The sequence below is a fragment of the Notolabrus celidotus genome, chromosome 8 (genome assembly GCF_009762535.1).
Source record: "Notolabrus celidotus isolate fNotCel1 chromosome 8, fNotCel1.pri, whole genome shotgun sequence".
Classification (NCBI taxonomy): domain Eukaryota; kingdom Metazoa; phylum Chordata; class Actinopteri; order Labriformes; family Labridae; genus Notolabrus; species Notolabrus celidotus.
The window spans coordinates 34,888,891-34,903,394 of record NC_048279.1 but is presented as its reverse complement, the minus strand read 5'-3'; the positions used below and the strand labels follow the sequence as shown (position 1 = coordinate 34,903,394).

The window sequence follows — 14,504 nt, the reverse complement described above, 5'->3', positions numbered from 1 at the left end:
CGTGTGTAGAAGAACCGAACAAGCTGCTGCACATCTGAAGGAGTGGCCGACCTGTTCTGTCTGCTCCTGTTTGCGAACCAGCTGTGTGTGTGTTCAAGTACAGAGAGTGTGTGATCTCTGCTTACACCAAAGCGTGTGTGTTTGTGTATTAAAGTCTTTGTACAAGCAAATTTAGCTGCCTTTGATAAGATCCTCTTGTGTTAATTGAGGCGATTAAAGTGTTAAATTTAATTTGTCCTTTTGACACTAACACACACACACACACACACACAAAGTTCTCTGTTCACTGTAATCTGAATCAACGGCTGAGAATCATCAAAATGCAGCGCATGAATAAAACATCCAAAGACTGCAGAGAGAGAAAATCTGAACTAAACTGTGTCAGCAAACTTCAGCAGAACAGATTGGTTTGGATTTGTTTGGTGCTAAAACATTGAAGTGATTAAAAAGCAAAAAGCAGTGAGATTAAAGTGTGTGTTTATACACACGGGCAGAATGTGAGATTAAAAACAGGAGGCTGGTATGAATCCCAGGGAAGAGAAAAGGAAAAGGAAGGAGAAGAAAGCAGCGAGGAGGGAACAACAAAGTAAACAAAGATGATAAAGTGGTAAATGATGGAAGAAATAAACACGTTTAGTGAGCTGCTTAGAAGTTTTACTGTCAAAGAACTTAGTGTGTGTGTGTGTGTTTGAGGAGACGTAGTACGAGAGGTGATAGTTTGAAGCCTGTGTGTTCTTGTGTTTGTGTTAACACTTCTGTTCTGGTGTCCCCTTGTCCTCGTAGTGCCCGATAATCATTGGCATTGGACATTTATTCTGTCCCATTAACGGCCCGTTTGTGTGGCAGTCGGGTTAACCAGCAGCTGGATGAAGTGCAGCTAGTAGCGTGCACTGACAGCGTCTGTCTTAAAGGTGACATATCACACTTTTTTCATCAACATATATTGGTCTAAGAGGTCCCCAAAACATGTCTTTAAAGTTTATGCTCAAAAAAACACTTTGAAATCAGATTTTGGCATGCCTGAAAAGCCCTCTTCTTCAGACCTGCTCAGAACAGGCTGTTTTCCCTCTGACCACGCCCCCTCAGGAAGTGGGTGTGGCCTCGGCTGTCCAGCACGTTGATCTAATGTTTACATGTTGGCTGAATATACACGGCTGCTCACAGACCCGCGTTACTTCAACCCTCTGAATCTGATCCAGAATCTGATCCTGACGGAGAGGCGCCTGCAGCAGGACCTTTCTGAAGGATTGGTCACAGATTTAGTGTTTCTTGTTGTTTTATTTGTCAGTATGTCGACGTGTGTCTTGGTACACAGCTACAGCTACGAACATGTAGCTATGTGGCTATGCTAACTAGCACTAGCACTTTTCCATGAAAACTAAAAATCATCCACTAGATCTTCAAATCTGCAGACGTGGGGAGTAAAACCGACCTTTGTGTTTATTAAGACAGCCTACAACTAGCATGCCTCCCTCCTAAGCTCCTTGTTAGCACACATGTGTGCAGGGAATGAAAAACGGAGGAGGGGTTGAGTTGTATTTTATACAGTCTATGGGCTGAACAAGCTCCGAGCTCTGACTTCCTGTTACAGACCGGATGGCGTTGTGACGTATGAAAAACACTGAAAACTGAAACGGCTGGTTTCAGCACACATTTACAGAAAGGTGGAGAAATCAGAACAGGGGCAGAATGGATTCTTTTCATTCTCGGGGGGTTTGTAGACAGGGACACATATTTCAGGTAGAGAACCATTAAAAAGTCAATTTTGCATGGTATGTCACCTTTAATCTTTATGTCAGTGTTTCTGTGTGTTTACATTTTACAGCCATGCTCAGTCTCTGGAAATACGTGTGTGGTAGTGTGAGATTCAGAAACGGTGAAATTCACCACAACTGCTGCTAATGTTTTCTTCTTCTTCTGCTATTCAATGTAGTTAGCATTCTTCTTCTTCTGTTACTTAATGCGGTTGGCAAACAGCTTTGAGACGCTCTATCGCCACCATCTGGTGGGAATACCATATTACAACCAGGCAACGGTGAAAACGATGAATGATTGTACTTTTAAAATGAGAAAACAGTCAAAGTAACTCTTCGATTTTTACAATGTGAACGAATATTCGAATATTTGAAATCGTTGCCCATCCCTAGCTTCTAATGATTCCAATGTTTCTGATCATCCTTTCAGATGCAATGGTTGATTTCTCCAAACCAAGGGGCACAAAGAGCTGTATGAGAAGTATCAAGGGATAAAACCAACAGAGAGGTGTAGGCTGAGGATTGGGTTTGTTGTGCCTAACCATTGTATGCAACATATTCTGTGAGGTAACCCTCCAAGTACTGAGTTTAGTTATACTATGACAACAGAGAACAAAGTTTCAGATTAACATTTCAATTAAAAAACAAAAGAATAAACGACTGAAGGTCTAACAAATGCACGACTAAGACATAAAACAAGACACAAACCATTATTCCTAATCTTTTTAAAACCACTAACCATCATTTGTTATGTTTGTATCTTACTCCTACACGTTTCCATAGATTATTGATTGGGGCTGTTTTGTCATTTGAGAGACAGGAAGTGGGGGAAGACTTGCACCAAATCATGTCCTCAACAGGAGTCAATCCTGCAACCGGTGGGACAAGGACTGTAGCCTCTGCACATGGAGCTGAAGCGGCGCCCCAGCATCACATTTCAAATCTCAATCAAAGCTGTTCAGCAGGTTTACCGCTCTGACACATGCACAAATCTGCTGCATGTCAATTTTCAGGCTTTATATCATCTCTCTGATACCTCTGCAGAAACTTTACATGATTCAGAACTCAAATAACTCTTCATTTATCTCAGGCTGGTGTCTGCAAAACCCTCATTTCAGCTTCTGTCTGAAAACACTTCATTCCAGTCTATTCAGTAGAAGACCACCACGAGCTTTCTTCTGATTGGCTAGCTCTCCAAAAGCTTCCTCCACTGTTGCCATGCTATAAAGTCATCTTCATTACTTATAATGGCTTGTAATTGGAAATGTCAAATTATGAAATATGGTGGTACGTTTTGGACCCACTAATCTGACCTGCAAAGTTTGGAAAGGGAACAACAAGATATTCCTCCAGCAACGAAAAAACAGAGCAGGAAATGTTGGTTTATTTTGAGTTATGTGTTTTTAAGATGATTCACCAATTACAGACGTCACAAACTGGTCTCCAAGTCTCCTGTACCTCTAGCTTTTTAAAAAAGCGGTTCAGAGCAGCTGTCAGTCTGCTAATAATGTCTGACATTCAAACTTAAACGGTGGAGAAGCCTTCTCCCTTTGACGGCATCGTTCTTGTGAGTTATCTACAAAAGGAAAAAAAAGTTCCCTTCAGGGTTTTTGGTTTTTGTTTTGACCGGTAATGATGTATAGCCGCTGAGTTCGTCTCTCTTATAATCCGAATGTGTGCTGCATGTGAGCCACTGAACACTGAAGAGGTGTGACATAAACTGGAGGGGGCGAGGCAGCGCTCGAGGCGGTGAGACATAAGCCTGACAATTATATTATAATGGATTTACATCAATCGACAGTTGGTGGCTCAAACACGCCAACCAGTGTGACCTTTAAGTCGAGACGTCAACACTTCATCACTTCTGCACTGAAGTGTGTCTCACCGATGAATGTTTACTGACTCTGAAGTCTTTTGTCTGGGATCATCACGAACACTGATTTCATATGTTAGGGTGTTGAAACATTGGAGGTCAATCAAGGCATGAACGGATTAACAGAGCTCACAATCACGACGCCATGACTCTCATTTTTCTTTAAGGAGTGAAAACTGTGTCCACGTCTACACCTCATTGTTTATTCTTTGTAGAATGAAACCTCTGAGGGTTTGTCTCAGTGTGGAGAAGCAGAATAGGAGACTTTTGCAAAGAAGATATCTTAATTTGCTGATTGAGATTATAATTTGCTGGACTTCCAAAATAGATATAGCAGATGAAGCAGTTGCAGATATTTGTTCAGAAACTGAATTACTGACATATTAATGCACAAAATCGTTCATGCAAAATCATAACAGAGTCATCCTGAGGAAAAATGAGTGGTTGAAGTTGATGGAGGAAAATTAATTATCAATGCATTTCTTTAATAAACTTCTGTTTTAATAAATCTTGCACAATATCTGACATTTTTTAAGCTTCCTGGTTCTTAAATATAAAGATTGACCTCTTCTCTTTGGTATTCTTTTTTTATTTTTTTTTTATTTTTTTGGCCTTTCTGCCTTTATTGTATAGGACAGCTGAGGAGAGACAGGAAATGTGGGGAGCAGAGAGCGGGGGAAAACATGCAGGAAATGGTAGACCGGCCAGGAATTGAACCAGCGACCACTGTGACAAGGACTGCAGCATCTGTATGTGGGGCGCTTAGACCACTAGGCTACCAGCACCCCTTTCTTTGGTATTCTTACATTTAATATGAGGAGTTTGCATATAGACCATTATCACTGGCCTACAGAAGAGGATTAGGGACACTGAAAAAAATATTTTTGAAGGGCGGGCAAGGAAATAAAAAATATATTAAGGTGTAATTGATATATTTGAGCAGCTGAAATGGATGGAGGGTAATTAATTATCAATGCATTTCTTTAATAAACTTCTGTTGTCATAACTTATGCATCATATCTGACATTTTCCAAGCAAAAATGTTCGCTTCCTGGTTCTTAAATTTAAAGATTTACCTCTTTAGTTTGCAATTTTTAAAGCTAATTTGAGGAGTTTGCATTTTGGACAGTTTGTTGGAAAACAAAGGAATTGAAGGCATGATTTGGGGAACCTGTGTTGTGGACTTTTCACAAGAGTTAATCACCAAGAAAAGAATCATTAAGAACACTGCTTTCATTGAGTAGCAATAGATTTGTTCAGCAACTCCTCTAGTGAGACTTAAACTCTAGACTTGTGGTAAACACAGCAAACAGAAGATGTAAAATCATCTCTGACCTCATGAGTGGAGCAAGATGCAAACCCTGCCGTGGTTAATGGTTAAATCTCAGTGCAGCTTTAATTACCTGCACAGCTGGAGAGGAATCAGGTGGGTGTTTCAGAGACCTGCTGGGGACTGTTTGGTCTTTGACTATGACTAGACTTAGCTGCAGCATTCTTATTAAGCACACACACAAAGGCAGGCCTGTGTGGTTTAATAGTGATAAGGATCACTCATACAGGCGCTGAGAGGTTGTCACGACGTGTTCTGACCTGACAGAGACAGCAGAATAATCCTCTCTGTGGTCACATTGTGTTGTAACCCTGACTTACATGTTCCTCAGCTCATGTAACCACTTAAAAGAAAGAAAGAAAAAAGCATACCTGTGTCTGGGTCCTTTGCGTACACCACAGCGATGGGTGTCCTGACGGTGGTGTTGTCGAACACGGTGACCTCATAGTGGCTGGAGGAGAAGCGTGGCGGGTTGTCGTTCATGTCCTGGACCATCAGCAGGATGTCTGCCTGACATGACCGCCCCCCGCCGTCTGTTGCCTTGGCCATCAGTTTATAGTCCACATCCCTCTCTCTGTCCAGCACAGCGAGGGTGAAGAGCTCACCTGGGGACACGTGGATACAGAATACTGGAGTCAGAAGAACTTAGTCACAGGTTATCTTTTCATCTTTCACACTCTGGTATTCCCCTGATATGTTTTTCTCATGCTAACTTGTGCTATTAAAATGTGCTCATAGTTTAGTGTGTGTAATGATCTTATCTTTCCTTTTCTGTGTAAGTTAGTAAGCAGGTTATGTGCCAGCTTTAAGGATGTTAGTTTAACTGTAATAACCACAATTATCACATTGCACGCAAACTTTCAAGATGTTAAGTTTTAAAAGATCCTCTCAATAATTTTAGCGTCTCATCCTCACCACAGAGTTAGGATATTCATACATAAACTTGCTTTTCATCATGCTTCACTCAAACATATGGCTGAAGGTGGATCATGTAAATGTTGGCATCATCTTTTAAAGCTCCTGTGAGGAACGTTCAGTTGTCTGGACTTTGGCGCCCCCTGTGGTCGACACGATATGTCTCATCTCTTCTCATGTTGTGATTTATACGCGTAGGTCGTGTTTTGACCCAAGAAGTTCATCCTACTTTCTTCTTATAGTCAAATGTTTGTTTCTTTAACAATCTCATGTGACACCAAACCCTCAGCGGAGCATATAAAAGCACTAATTAACATTTTGAAGAAGTCAGTCCTGTCACAGATGGTCTTTTATGCTTTATATAGGTCATTAAAAGCATCTGTTAATTTCAGTCTGTTTTATATGTGGCCACAAAATCACCACAGAGGCTTTAACTATAAATGTATATTGTAGGGATGTGAATACCAACATATAGTGTAAAAACTAAGCACATAGACCATTATCACTGGTCTATGGAAGAGAGAGAAAAAAATATTTTTGAAAGGGCAGGCCAGGAAATAAAAATACAATAAGTTGTAATTAATATTTGTTTAATTCTGAGATTAAATTCTGAATTTTGTGGGCAGGCAATGTATTTACTTTTGTGTTAGGGAAATGTTTTCTTTTTTTATTCTGACATTAAATTCTGAATTTTGACTTTTTTCCAAGATTCAAGATTCAAAGATTCAAAGATTCAAAGGTTTTTATTGTCAGTTTTCACTGTATATACGAGACATACAGGAAAAAGATGCTGTTTCTCTCTTCCAGCTTTCAAATATCTAAAATTTGAATATAAAATACAATAAAATATGAAACTTTTTTTTTTTTTTAAATTACACTCAACATTTTTTTGCTCATCTTCCCTCCATAAAAATATATTTCAGTGGCCCTAATCCTCCTCTGTACTGGCCTTATATCTTTACCAAGCCAGTATACTGGCTTTTAAGCATATTACATTCTGGTCTCAGACTACTATCCGTCTCCCCACTATCATCTCTCTCTCTCTCTTCATCTCCCTCTATCCCTCTCTCCAACACGGTCTCAGCAGATGTGTGTCTAACATGAGTCTGGTCCTGCTGGAGGTTTCTGCCTGTTAAAGGAAGTTTGTCCTTGCCACTGTAACCTGCTAAATGCTGCAAAGTGCTCTGCTCATGGTGGATTAAGATGAGATCAGACTGAGTCCTGTCTGGAAGATGGGACTGGATCTGATCCAGTCTTGATGTTGGGTCTTTGTTGATAATAGAACATAGAGTACGGTCTAGACCTGCTGTTGTGATTTGGCACTTTAAATAAAGATTGATTGATTGAATGTTTGGGCAAGATATTTAGCATGTAAGGGACTGGTAGAAAGACTTTGAGATGAATCACTTTAAAAGATTTATCCATGCATCCACATTCAGAGCAGCACAGTTATTTTACTGAAGACGTCCAACATGTCCTGACGCAACATTGTTCTTCAGTTCATTTTAACATCTAACCTGACTGTGAATATTTCTTGTTTCTGCAACATAAATTTATTTCCAATAGCCTCTGATTGGAAGTCAATCCCCAGTGCTGCTTTTACTGACATGCACTTTCATGCTCCTGGCTGCAAGTGCTTGTGTTAACCTTTTCGTCATCAGGTGCAAACATATGGTACCAACTAATTTTTAGGAATCATCACCAGAGGGAGGACACAGTTTAACCTTTTGTGCTGCTGGGTGTCAGTTGCAGCTGTCCCTATGTACAGAAGCTGCAAGTCCTTGTTGCATGCCATCCCCCCGCTCTCTGCTCATTACATTTCCTGTCTCTCTTTGGCTGTCCTTTCTAGTGAGGGTGAGAATGCCAGAAAGGCACCTTAAAAAATATGGTGTACCACTTTCTGATATAAAAATTACTGTTTGACAGGTATAATCGTCATCACATTAGATGCTCTAAATGGTTTTCTGTGGCTCCTTTTTGGCTTCAGTAGTTGTGAAGTTATTTCAATCTGTTCCAAGTGCCGGGGCCGCCACATGACTTAACAAAGCCACATGTACAACCCCTCTGAGAGTTATCTTATGGGCAATCTGGCGACTCTAAAGACATGAGAGAAAGATGTTATGACAGATATTAAGTATGATGGATGTCAGAGGTGCCCCTCGAAATGGGAAAGAAGAAATGACAATGGAACTGTTTTCCCCTCTTAGCGGCACAGAGCCTCTCTGAGCACTCCATGCTATCAAACACTCAGCACAGATCACTTAAAAGGATCACTCTTGTTTTGACCCCAAACAGACACCATCATACCTGTCCTCTGGTCTAGATGGAACTTGTCTGAGTCCGGACCGTGGAGCGTGTAGGAGATCTGCCCATTAGCTCCCACGTCGGGATCTGAAGCCGACACCTTCAGCACAAACATGCTGGAGGGTGAGTTTTCCATCACCGCCTCTGTGTACACCAGCTGCAACAGGAGGATAATAATAATAATCAAGGACTCCATTTGCATAGCACTTTTCCCGGTCAAGATGTTGAGTGCTGGATAAATGAAACAACAGAGTGACTGGAATCCAGTAATGAAGAAGAAAAAAAGGTGTTTCAAGCTTTTTGAGCACTTTTTGAGTCGGGCTGCTTTCAAGTTTTTACACTTAGATGCTTTTTTGAGTCACAATCAGTCACAACAAGGTGGCAAGAGCTGCTCCAGTATTATCAAGTTAGACACCTTTTTATTCAAAATCAGATATTCAATTTGCATGCAGATTCTGGATTTCACGCATCCATAGATGATAATGTGCTGCTTTTCTACAATGCATGACAATATGATGCATTCAAGAACGTTATCTTCAAATGCTAAGGTTAAAAAAAGCATCCTCACCTGCTCGCACAGAGGACTGTTGTCATTGATGTCCAGCACGTGCACCTCCACAGTCACCGGAGCCTCAAACTTCCCGTCTGTGGCGAGGACTTTGAGTGTGTATCTGTCTTTGGTCTCTCTGTCCAGAGGCTCCTTCAGGATCAGACCCCACTGACCCTCGTCCTCCTGGATGATGGCAAACTGGCCCAGAGGATCCCCGTCTGTTTGTGGGATGAAAACAGAGTTTAAGTTTGGTTAGTGAGACTATGACAAGAGGGTCAAATCTGACATCCAGGGCTGCAGCTTGTGCTCATTCTCTCTTAAGAGATTCTTTCAAAAAGAAGTGTTTGATCATCATAACACATCCAGAAACATTTGAAAATGTACATCAGGCTCTGGAGAGCAAACATTCATTAACTAATAAAATACCATAGCTATGCAGATGACACACACATTTACATCACCATATCACCAGGGGATTATAGTCCCATACAAACACTGAGTAAATGCATTGAACAAATCAACGACTGGACGAGTCAGAACTTTCTTCAGTTAAACAAATAAAAACTGAAATGATTGTTTTTGGAGGAAGAAAGGTTAAAGGTTACTGCTCAGCTCCAATCTGCAACGATGAAATGTTCAAACCAAGCCAGAAACCTTGGTGTAATCTTAGACTCAGACCTTAATTTCAGCAGTCACATTAAGACAATTACAAAGTCCGCCTACTATCACCTTAAAAATATATCAAGGATTAAAGGACTCCTGTCTCAGCAGGATGCAGAAAAGCTCCTCCATGCATTTATCTTTAGCAGACTAGACTACTGTAACGGGGTCTTTACAGGACTCCCTAAAAAGTCCATCAGACGGCTGCAGCTCATACAGAATGCTGCTGCTCGAGTCCTAACAAGGACCACAAAAGTAGACCACATCACTCCAGTTCTTAGATCTCTACACTGGCTTCCTGTCTGTCAGAGAATAGACTTTAAAATCCTGCTGATGGTTTATAAAGCACTGAATGGTTTAGGCCCAAAATACATTGCTGATCTGCTGCTACTGTATGAACCACCTGGACCACTGAGGTCATCAGGTACTGGTCTGCTTTCAGTCCCTAGAGTCAGAAGGAAACATGGTGAAGCAGCGTTTAGTCATTATGCACCACATATCTGGAACACACTCCCTGAAAGCTGCAGGTCTGCTCCAACTCTCACCTCTTTTAAATCAAAGACTAAGACTTTTTTATTTGCCACTGCCTTCCTATCTTAGATTATTTTAACTCGCTTTAAATTAAAATTTTAATGTGATTTTTAATATATTTCTAATTTTCCTTTTCTTTTCTGTTTTATTATATTTGTCATTTTAATTGTGTTCTTTTATGCCTGTCTGAATGTTTCCAATGCTTTTAATGTTTTAATGTAAAGCACATTGAGTTGCCCTCGTGTATGAAATACACTATACAAACAAAGCTGCCTTGCCTTGCCTTGCCTAACTAAGATGTCAAACTAGAATGAACCACAAACTCCTTCATTGAAGAACCCTGAAGAAAAATATACTCAAAGGTTTTTCATGGAATAAGAACTTAATTGTATATACATTCACAGAATAGCTGCTTCTTTATCATCGATTGACTAACTGGTGTAAAAATCTATGGATTTCTCCAAGGCCGACAGAAACTCAGGAACTCACGACGTAATTTCTAACATGAAGTATTTAATGATAAAAGAAGTTTCTTTTGAACACCATTGAGCAGATATTTAGTCATTTAAACAACGATGTTATATATATGTAGAAGAAAACAAGCCTTCATGTGACCATAGATCCTCTATACCAGGGGTTCCCAAACTTTTCAGCCCACGACCCCCAAATTATAAATGCCAAAGACTCACCACCCCCACTGTCCCTAACATTTATTAAATGTGTCTTCATTTATCTGGTCTGCAGAAAATGACCCTACCTATATGAGCATGTGTCTGTGTTTCCTGTGCTGTTATGAATTAACCTGCTGCTACTGATGCTTTTGATAATGAACTGATCACTAACCCTAAACTTAGGAGTCATCTGGCAACAAAGAAAGGCAGAAAACTCATTACATTTTATATTTTCAAGGTTTTATTCAAGTTTTGCTACTATTTTTGTTGATATTCTTTACTATAATGGGTAAAATGTGCTATTTTTAGATAACTTAAAAAATGAAACATTCTGGAAGACATCTCACGACCCCCAGTTTGTGTCTTGTGACCTCCCAGGGGGTCCCGACCCACACTTTGGAACCCCTGCTCTATTAGGTAGGAAGCTTTATTTAAACTCACTACTGAAACCTGCTTTTAATAGATTTTATGGTTTATTGTTTGGATGTTATTGATTTTGTTGGATTTAGAAACATTTGATCAGTTGCTGCTTGCTGAGTTTTTCATGTATGAACCATAGATTGTAAAAAATCTGGACGTAGTAACCGTGACGTCACCCATCTGTTTCTGAACGCTGTTTTGAAGCCAATCGGGAGCGGCAGCCATATTGCTTCTGTTGAGCCAGTGGCTGTTTCCGAAATCGCCTACTATACTAGCAGTACGTACTGATATGTCCAAAATTCAGTATGTAGTAAGTAGTATGTGAACAAGAGCAAAATCTGCAGTATGCCAAAACTCCCCGGATGTCTACTGATTCGGGAAAATATCTCAGTATGCATCGGACCAGTCTGCCTCGCGTACTGTTTCCCATAATGCACAGCGCTCGTTCTGCTTTTTCTTTTTCCTCATTTTTTGACGGGAGGAAATCCGTTTCTGGGTGCTGTGAAAGTTATCAAATTACATATAAACCACTTCCTAACTTTTTAAATCATAAATGGATGCTAAATAAGCATTTTATTTATCGGCTTCGTCGTTGTTTACTTCCGCTTTCCGAAACCGGAAATCCAGCGAAGTCTGGCTCAGCATGCTGCATGACAGATCGGACAGAACAGTCATACCACATACTAAATTCAAACGCAGAATGTAGTAGGCAATACCTACTGCCTACTACATTAGTAAGTAGTATGTAGCAGGCCGTTTCGGAAACAGCCACAGTGACGTAGAGGCGGGCTTTGAGCCTCCTAGCCAACAGCTACAGTGTTCCTGCAGGCAGCTGTGCCTCTCATTGGAAGACTAGTAATCTCAATATCTTCGAAATTGCCGAATTAGAAAAAAATTCACCCCCCTCACAGTGAGAGGACATCGAGAAATGAGATATCCAGACTACACTCATCTTTTGTACCAGGCTGTAAACATGTTTATTAATGCTGCAAAGATCGTCTTTTTCCCCATTCATGTGTATGTGACTTCCTGTACTTCCGGAGCCAGCCTCAAGAGGATCCTCGATGAACTGCAGCTTTTAACACTTCCGCAGTGACTCATATTTTTAGACCGGAGGTTGCCGCTTGGTATGAACTGGCTTTGTAACTTGTTTTGAAAAGCCCTATATAAATGGAGGCATTATTATTATTATTGTTATAACATTATAAGAAGAAAAAGACAGAAAGACTCAGCAGCCATGTTTGACATGTTATCAGTGAAGAATATTCTGTATTTAAGATTTTTTGTAAGTGAGGAATTATTTTGGGGGTCTGAAGTTCTTGACGATTGTATGAGTTCTCTTGTTCATGTGTATAGTTTGAGCCTCCTGTGTTGTAATGAGAAGAAGTAATGCTTATATTATGCACCACATATCTGGAACACACTCCCTGAAAGCTGTAGGTCTGCTCCAACTCTCACCTCTTTTAAATCAAAGACTAAGACTTTTTTATTTGCCACTGCCTTCCTATCTTAGATTATTTTAACCCACTTTAAATTAACATTTTAATGTAATCTTTAATATATTTCTAATTTTCCTTTTCTTTTCTGTTTTATGTGTTATTGTATGCCTGTTTGAATGTTTCCAATGCTTTTAATGTTTTAATGTAAAGCACATTGAGTTGCCCTCGTGTATGAAATGCGCTATACAAATAAAGCTGCCTTGCCTTGCCTTGCCTTATATTTCAAATACATAAACAGAACATTTAAGCTTATTTTTCTTCTCTAGCATTAGTATTTCCATTTCAGTAATTTAAGTTTTGTTTTAATCCAAAGTTTCTTCATTTAATGCAGCAGCATGTCTGATATCGAGCTCTGACTCTGAGTTATTCCTCATGAATAATTCAGGAGTTTCTGTTTGCCATCTTCATTTTCTCTCAGCTGGATGTTGTGGGGAGATTTTCTGTAACACGACGATGACTCACCAAAAGAACCACGATCTGCATTTCACGGTACCTTTCTCCTCTGCACAAACTTTTATCTTTCTCTGTGATTAGACAGCCGGAGCTGCTGGCTGAGTATCACATCAGTGTGTTACGGCAGATTGCATCACAGCCTGACACACACCTGTCTGACAGGTGACACACACTGATGGAGACGGTAAAGGAGTCGAGCCTGCTCGGGGTTGCCACACAGGTCCTGTGAGTGAAGCGTTGAGGTGAGATGTTGGGTTTTTTTTGGCAGTGAGACTAATTGAGAGTTACAGTACACAAACAGCCTGCAGCACTGTGAGGTGATATATCATAAACACACGGAGGGCAGTTTATTAAAGGCTACAACAAGTTATGTCAGGTAGAGTTAAAGTGACACAGAGAGTTTTACTGCACTGACTTTGTGCATCATGTGCAGGTTTAAAGAAGCTCTCAGGCACAGGAAGAGACAACATGGTGACCAGAAGAGCCTCTTGTCCTCTTTTCTTTTTGCATACTGAACCTTCATCTCGTCTGCAGTGTGCAACACATGGAGGCGTAATGGTGGGGAAAAGTCATACCGCCTCTGATCCCCCCTTAGAGAGAGTAACAGAGGTGGAACAGAGGGAAGACAGGGGCGATGTGTAGCGTCAGAGCCAGGTGTGCTGTGTGTATGTGCACGTTTGAGTGTGTGTGTATGCAGCCGTGCCTCTCATGCTTCAGCAGCATCTAGGACACAAATATTATGCCTTTATGGGATGTAATGTGGAAGCACAAAGACGTAGTGATGGTGGCACTTCTCTCTGTTGCAGATTTGGTATATGTGAGAGGTTCTTGTTTCAACACTTACCTACACTACCAGTCAAAAGTTTGGAAACACCTTCTCCTTCAAGGGTTTGTATTTATTTTAATTATTGTAAACACTGTAGATTAATACTGAAGACATCAAAACTATGAAAGAACATATATGGAATTATTTGATTTTTAAAAAAGTGTTAAACAAAGCAGAATATGTTTTATATTTTAGACTCTGTAAAGTAGCCCCCTTTTTCCTTCATGACAGCTTTGCACACTCTTGGTATTCTCTCAGTCTGCTTCATGAAGTGGTCTCCTGGAATGGTTTCTAATTAACATGAGCCTTGTCAAGAGTTCATTTGTAGAATGACTTGCCTTCTTAATGTGTTTGAGACCATCAGTTGTGTTGTTCAGAGGTAGGGTTAGCACACAATGGATAGCTCTATTTGACTACTGTTGTAATCCAGATTATGGTAAAACCAGATTATTTCATAGTTTTGATGTCTTCAGTATTAATCTACAATGTGGAAAATAATTAGAATGAATAAAAATGAATGAGAAGGTGTGTCCAAACTTTTAAATGGTGGCGTATACATTTCAAATATTGCCTCACTCTGCAATAAAAAAGAAGCATGTGTTCATTTGATTCAGAAGCTTTTAGATTATTAAACATGTCATTTTTTGCAAGTATCAAGTATGTGTAGTGATGCCATATACTAAAGTATGTGGCTTTCTCTGAGATTTTTGGTCTGCTG

General features: G+C 40.2%; 1 protein-coding gene across 1 annotated transcript in view; it reads right to left on the bottom strand.

The window, feature by feature from the left end:
- fat2 (FAT atypical cadherin 2) overlaps positions 1-14,504 on the bottom strand; it is a 197,388-nt gene that overhangs the window by 99,246 nt on the left and 83,638 nt on the right. Inside the window, exons 13-15 of the mRNA XM_034690510.1 lie at positions 8,745-8,944; positions 8,180-8,333; positions 5,329-5,562 (exon numbers count right to left, since the gene is read on the bottom strand). Coding sequence (XP_034546401.1) covers positions 5,329-5,562; positions 8,180-8,333; positions 8,745-8,944 — 588 coding nt within the window. The remainder of the gene's footprint in view (positions 1-5,328; positions 5,563-8,179; positions 8,334-8,744; positions 8,945-14,504) is intronic.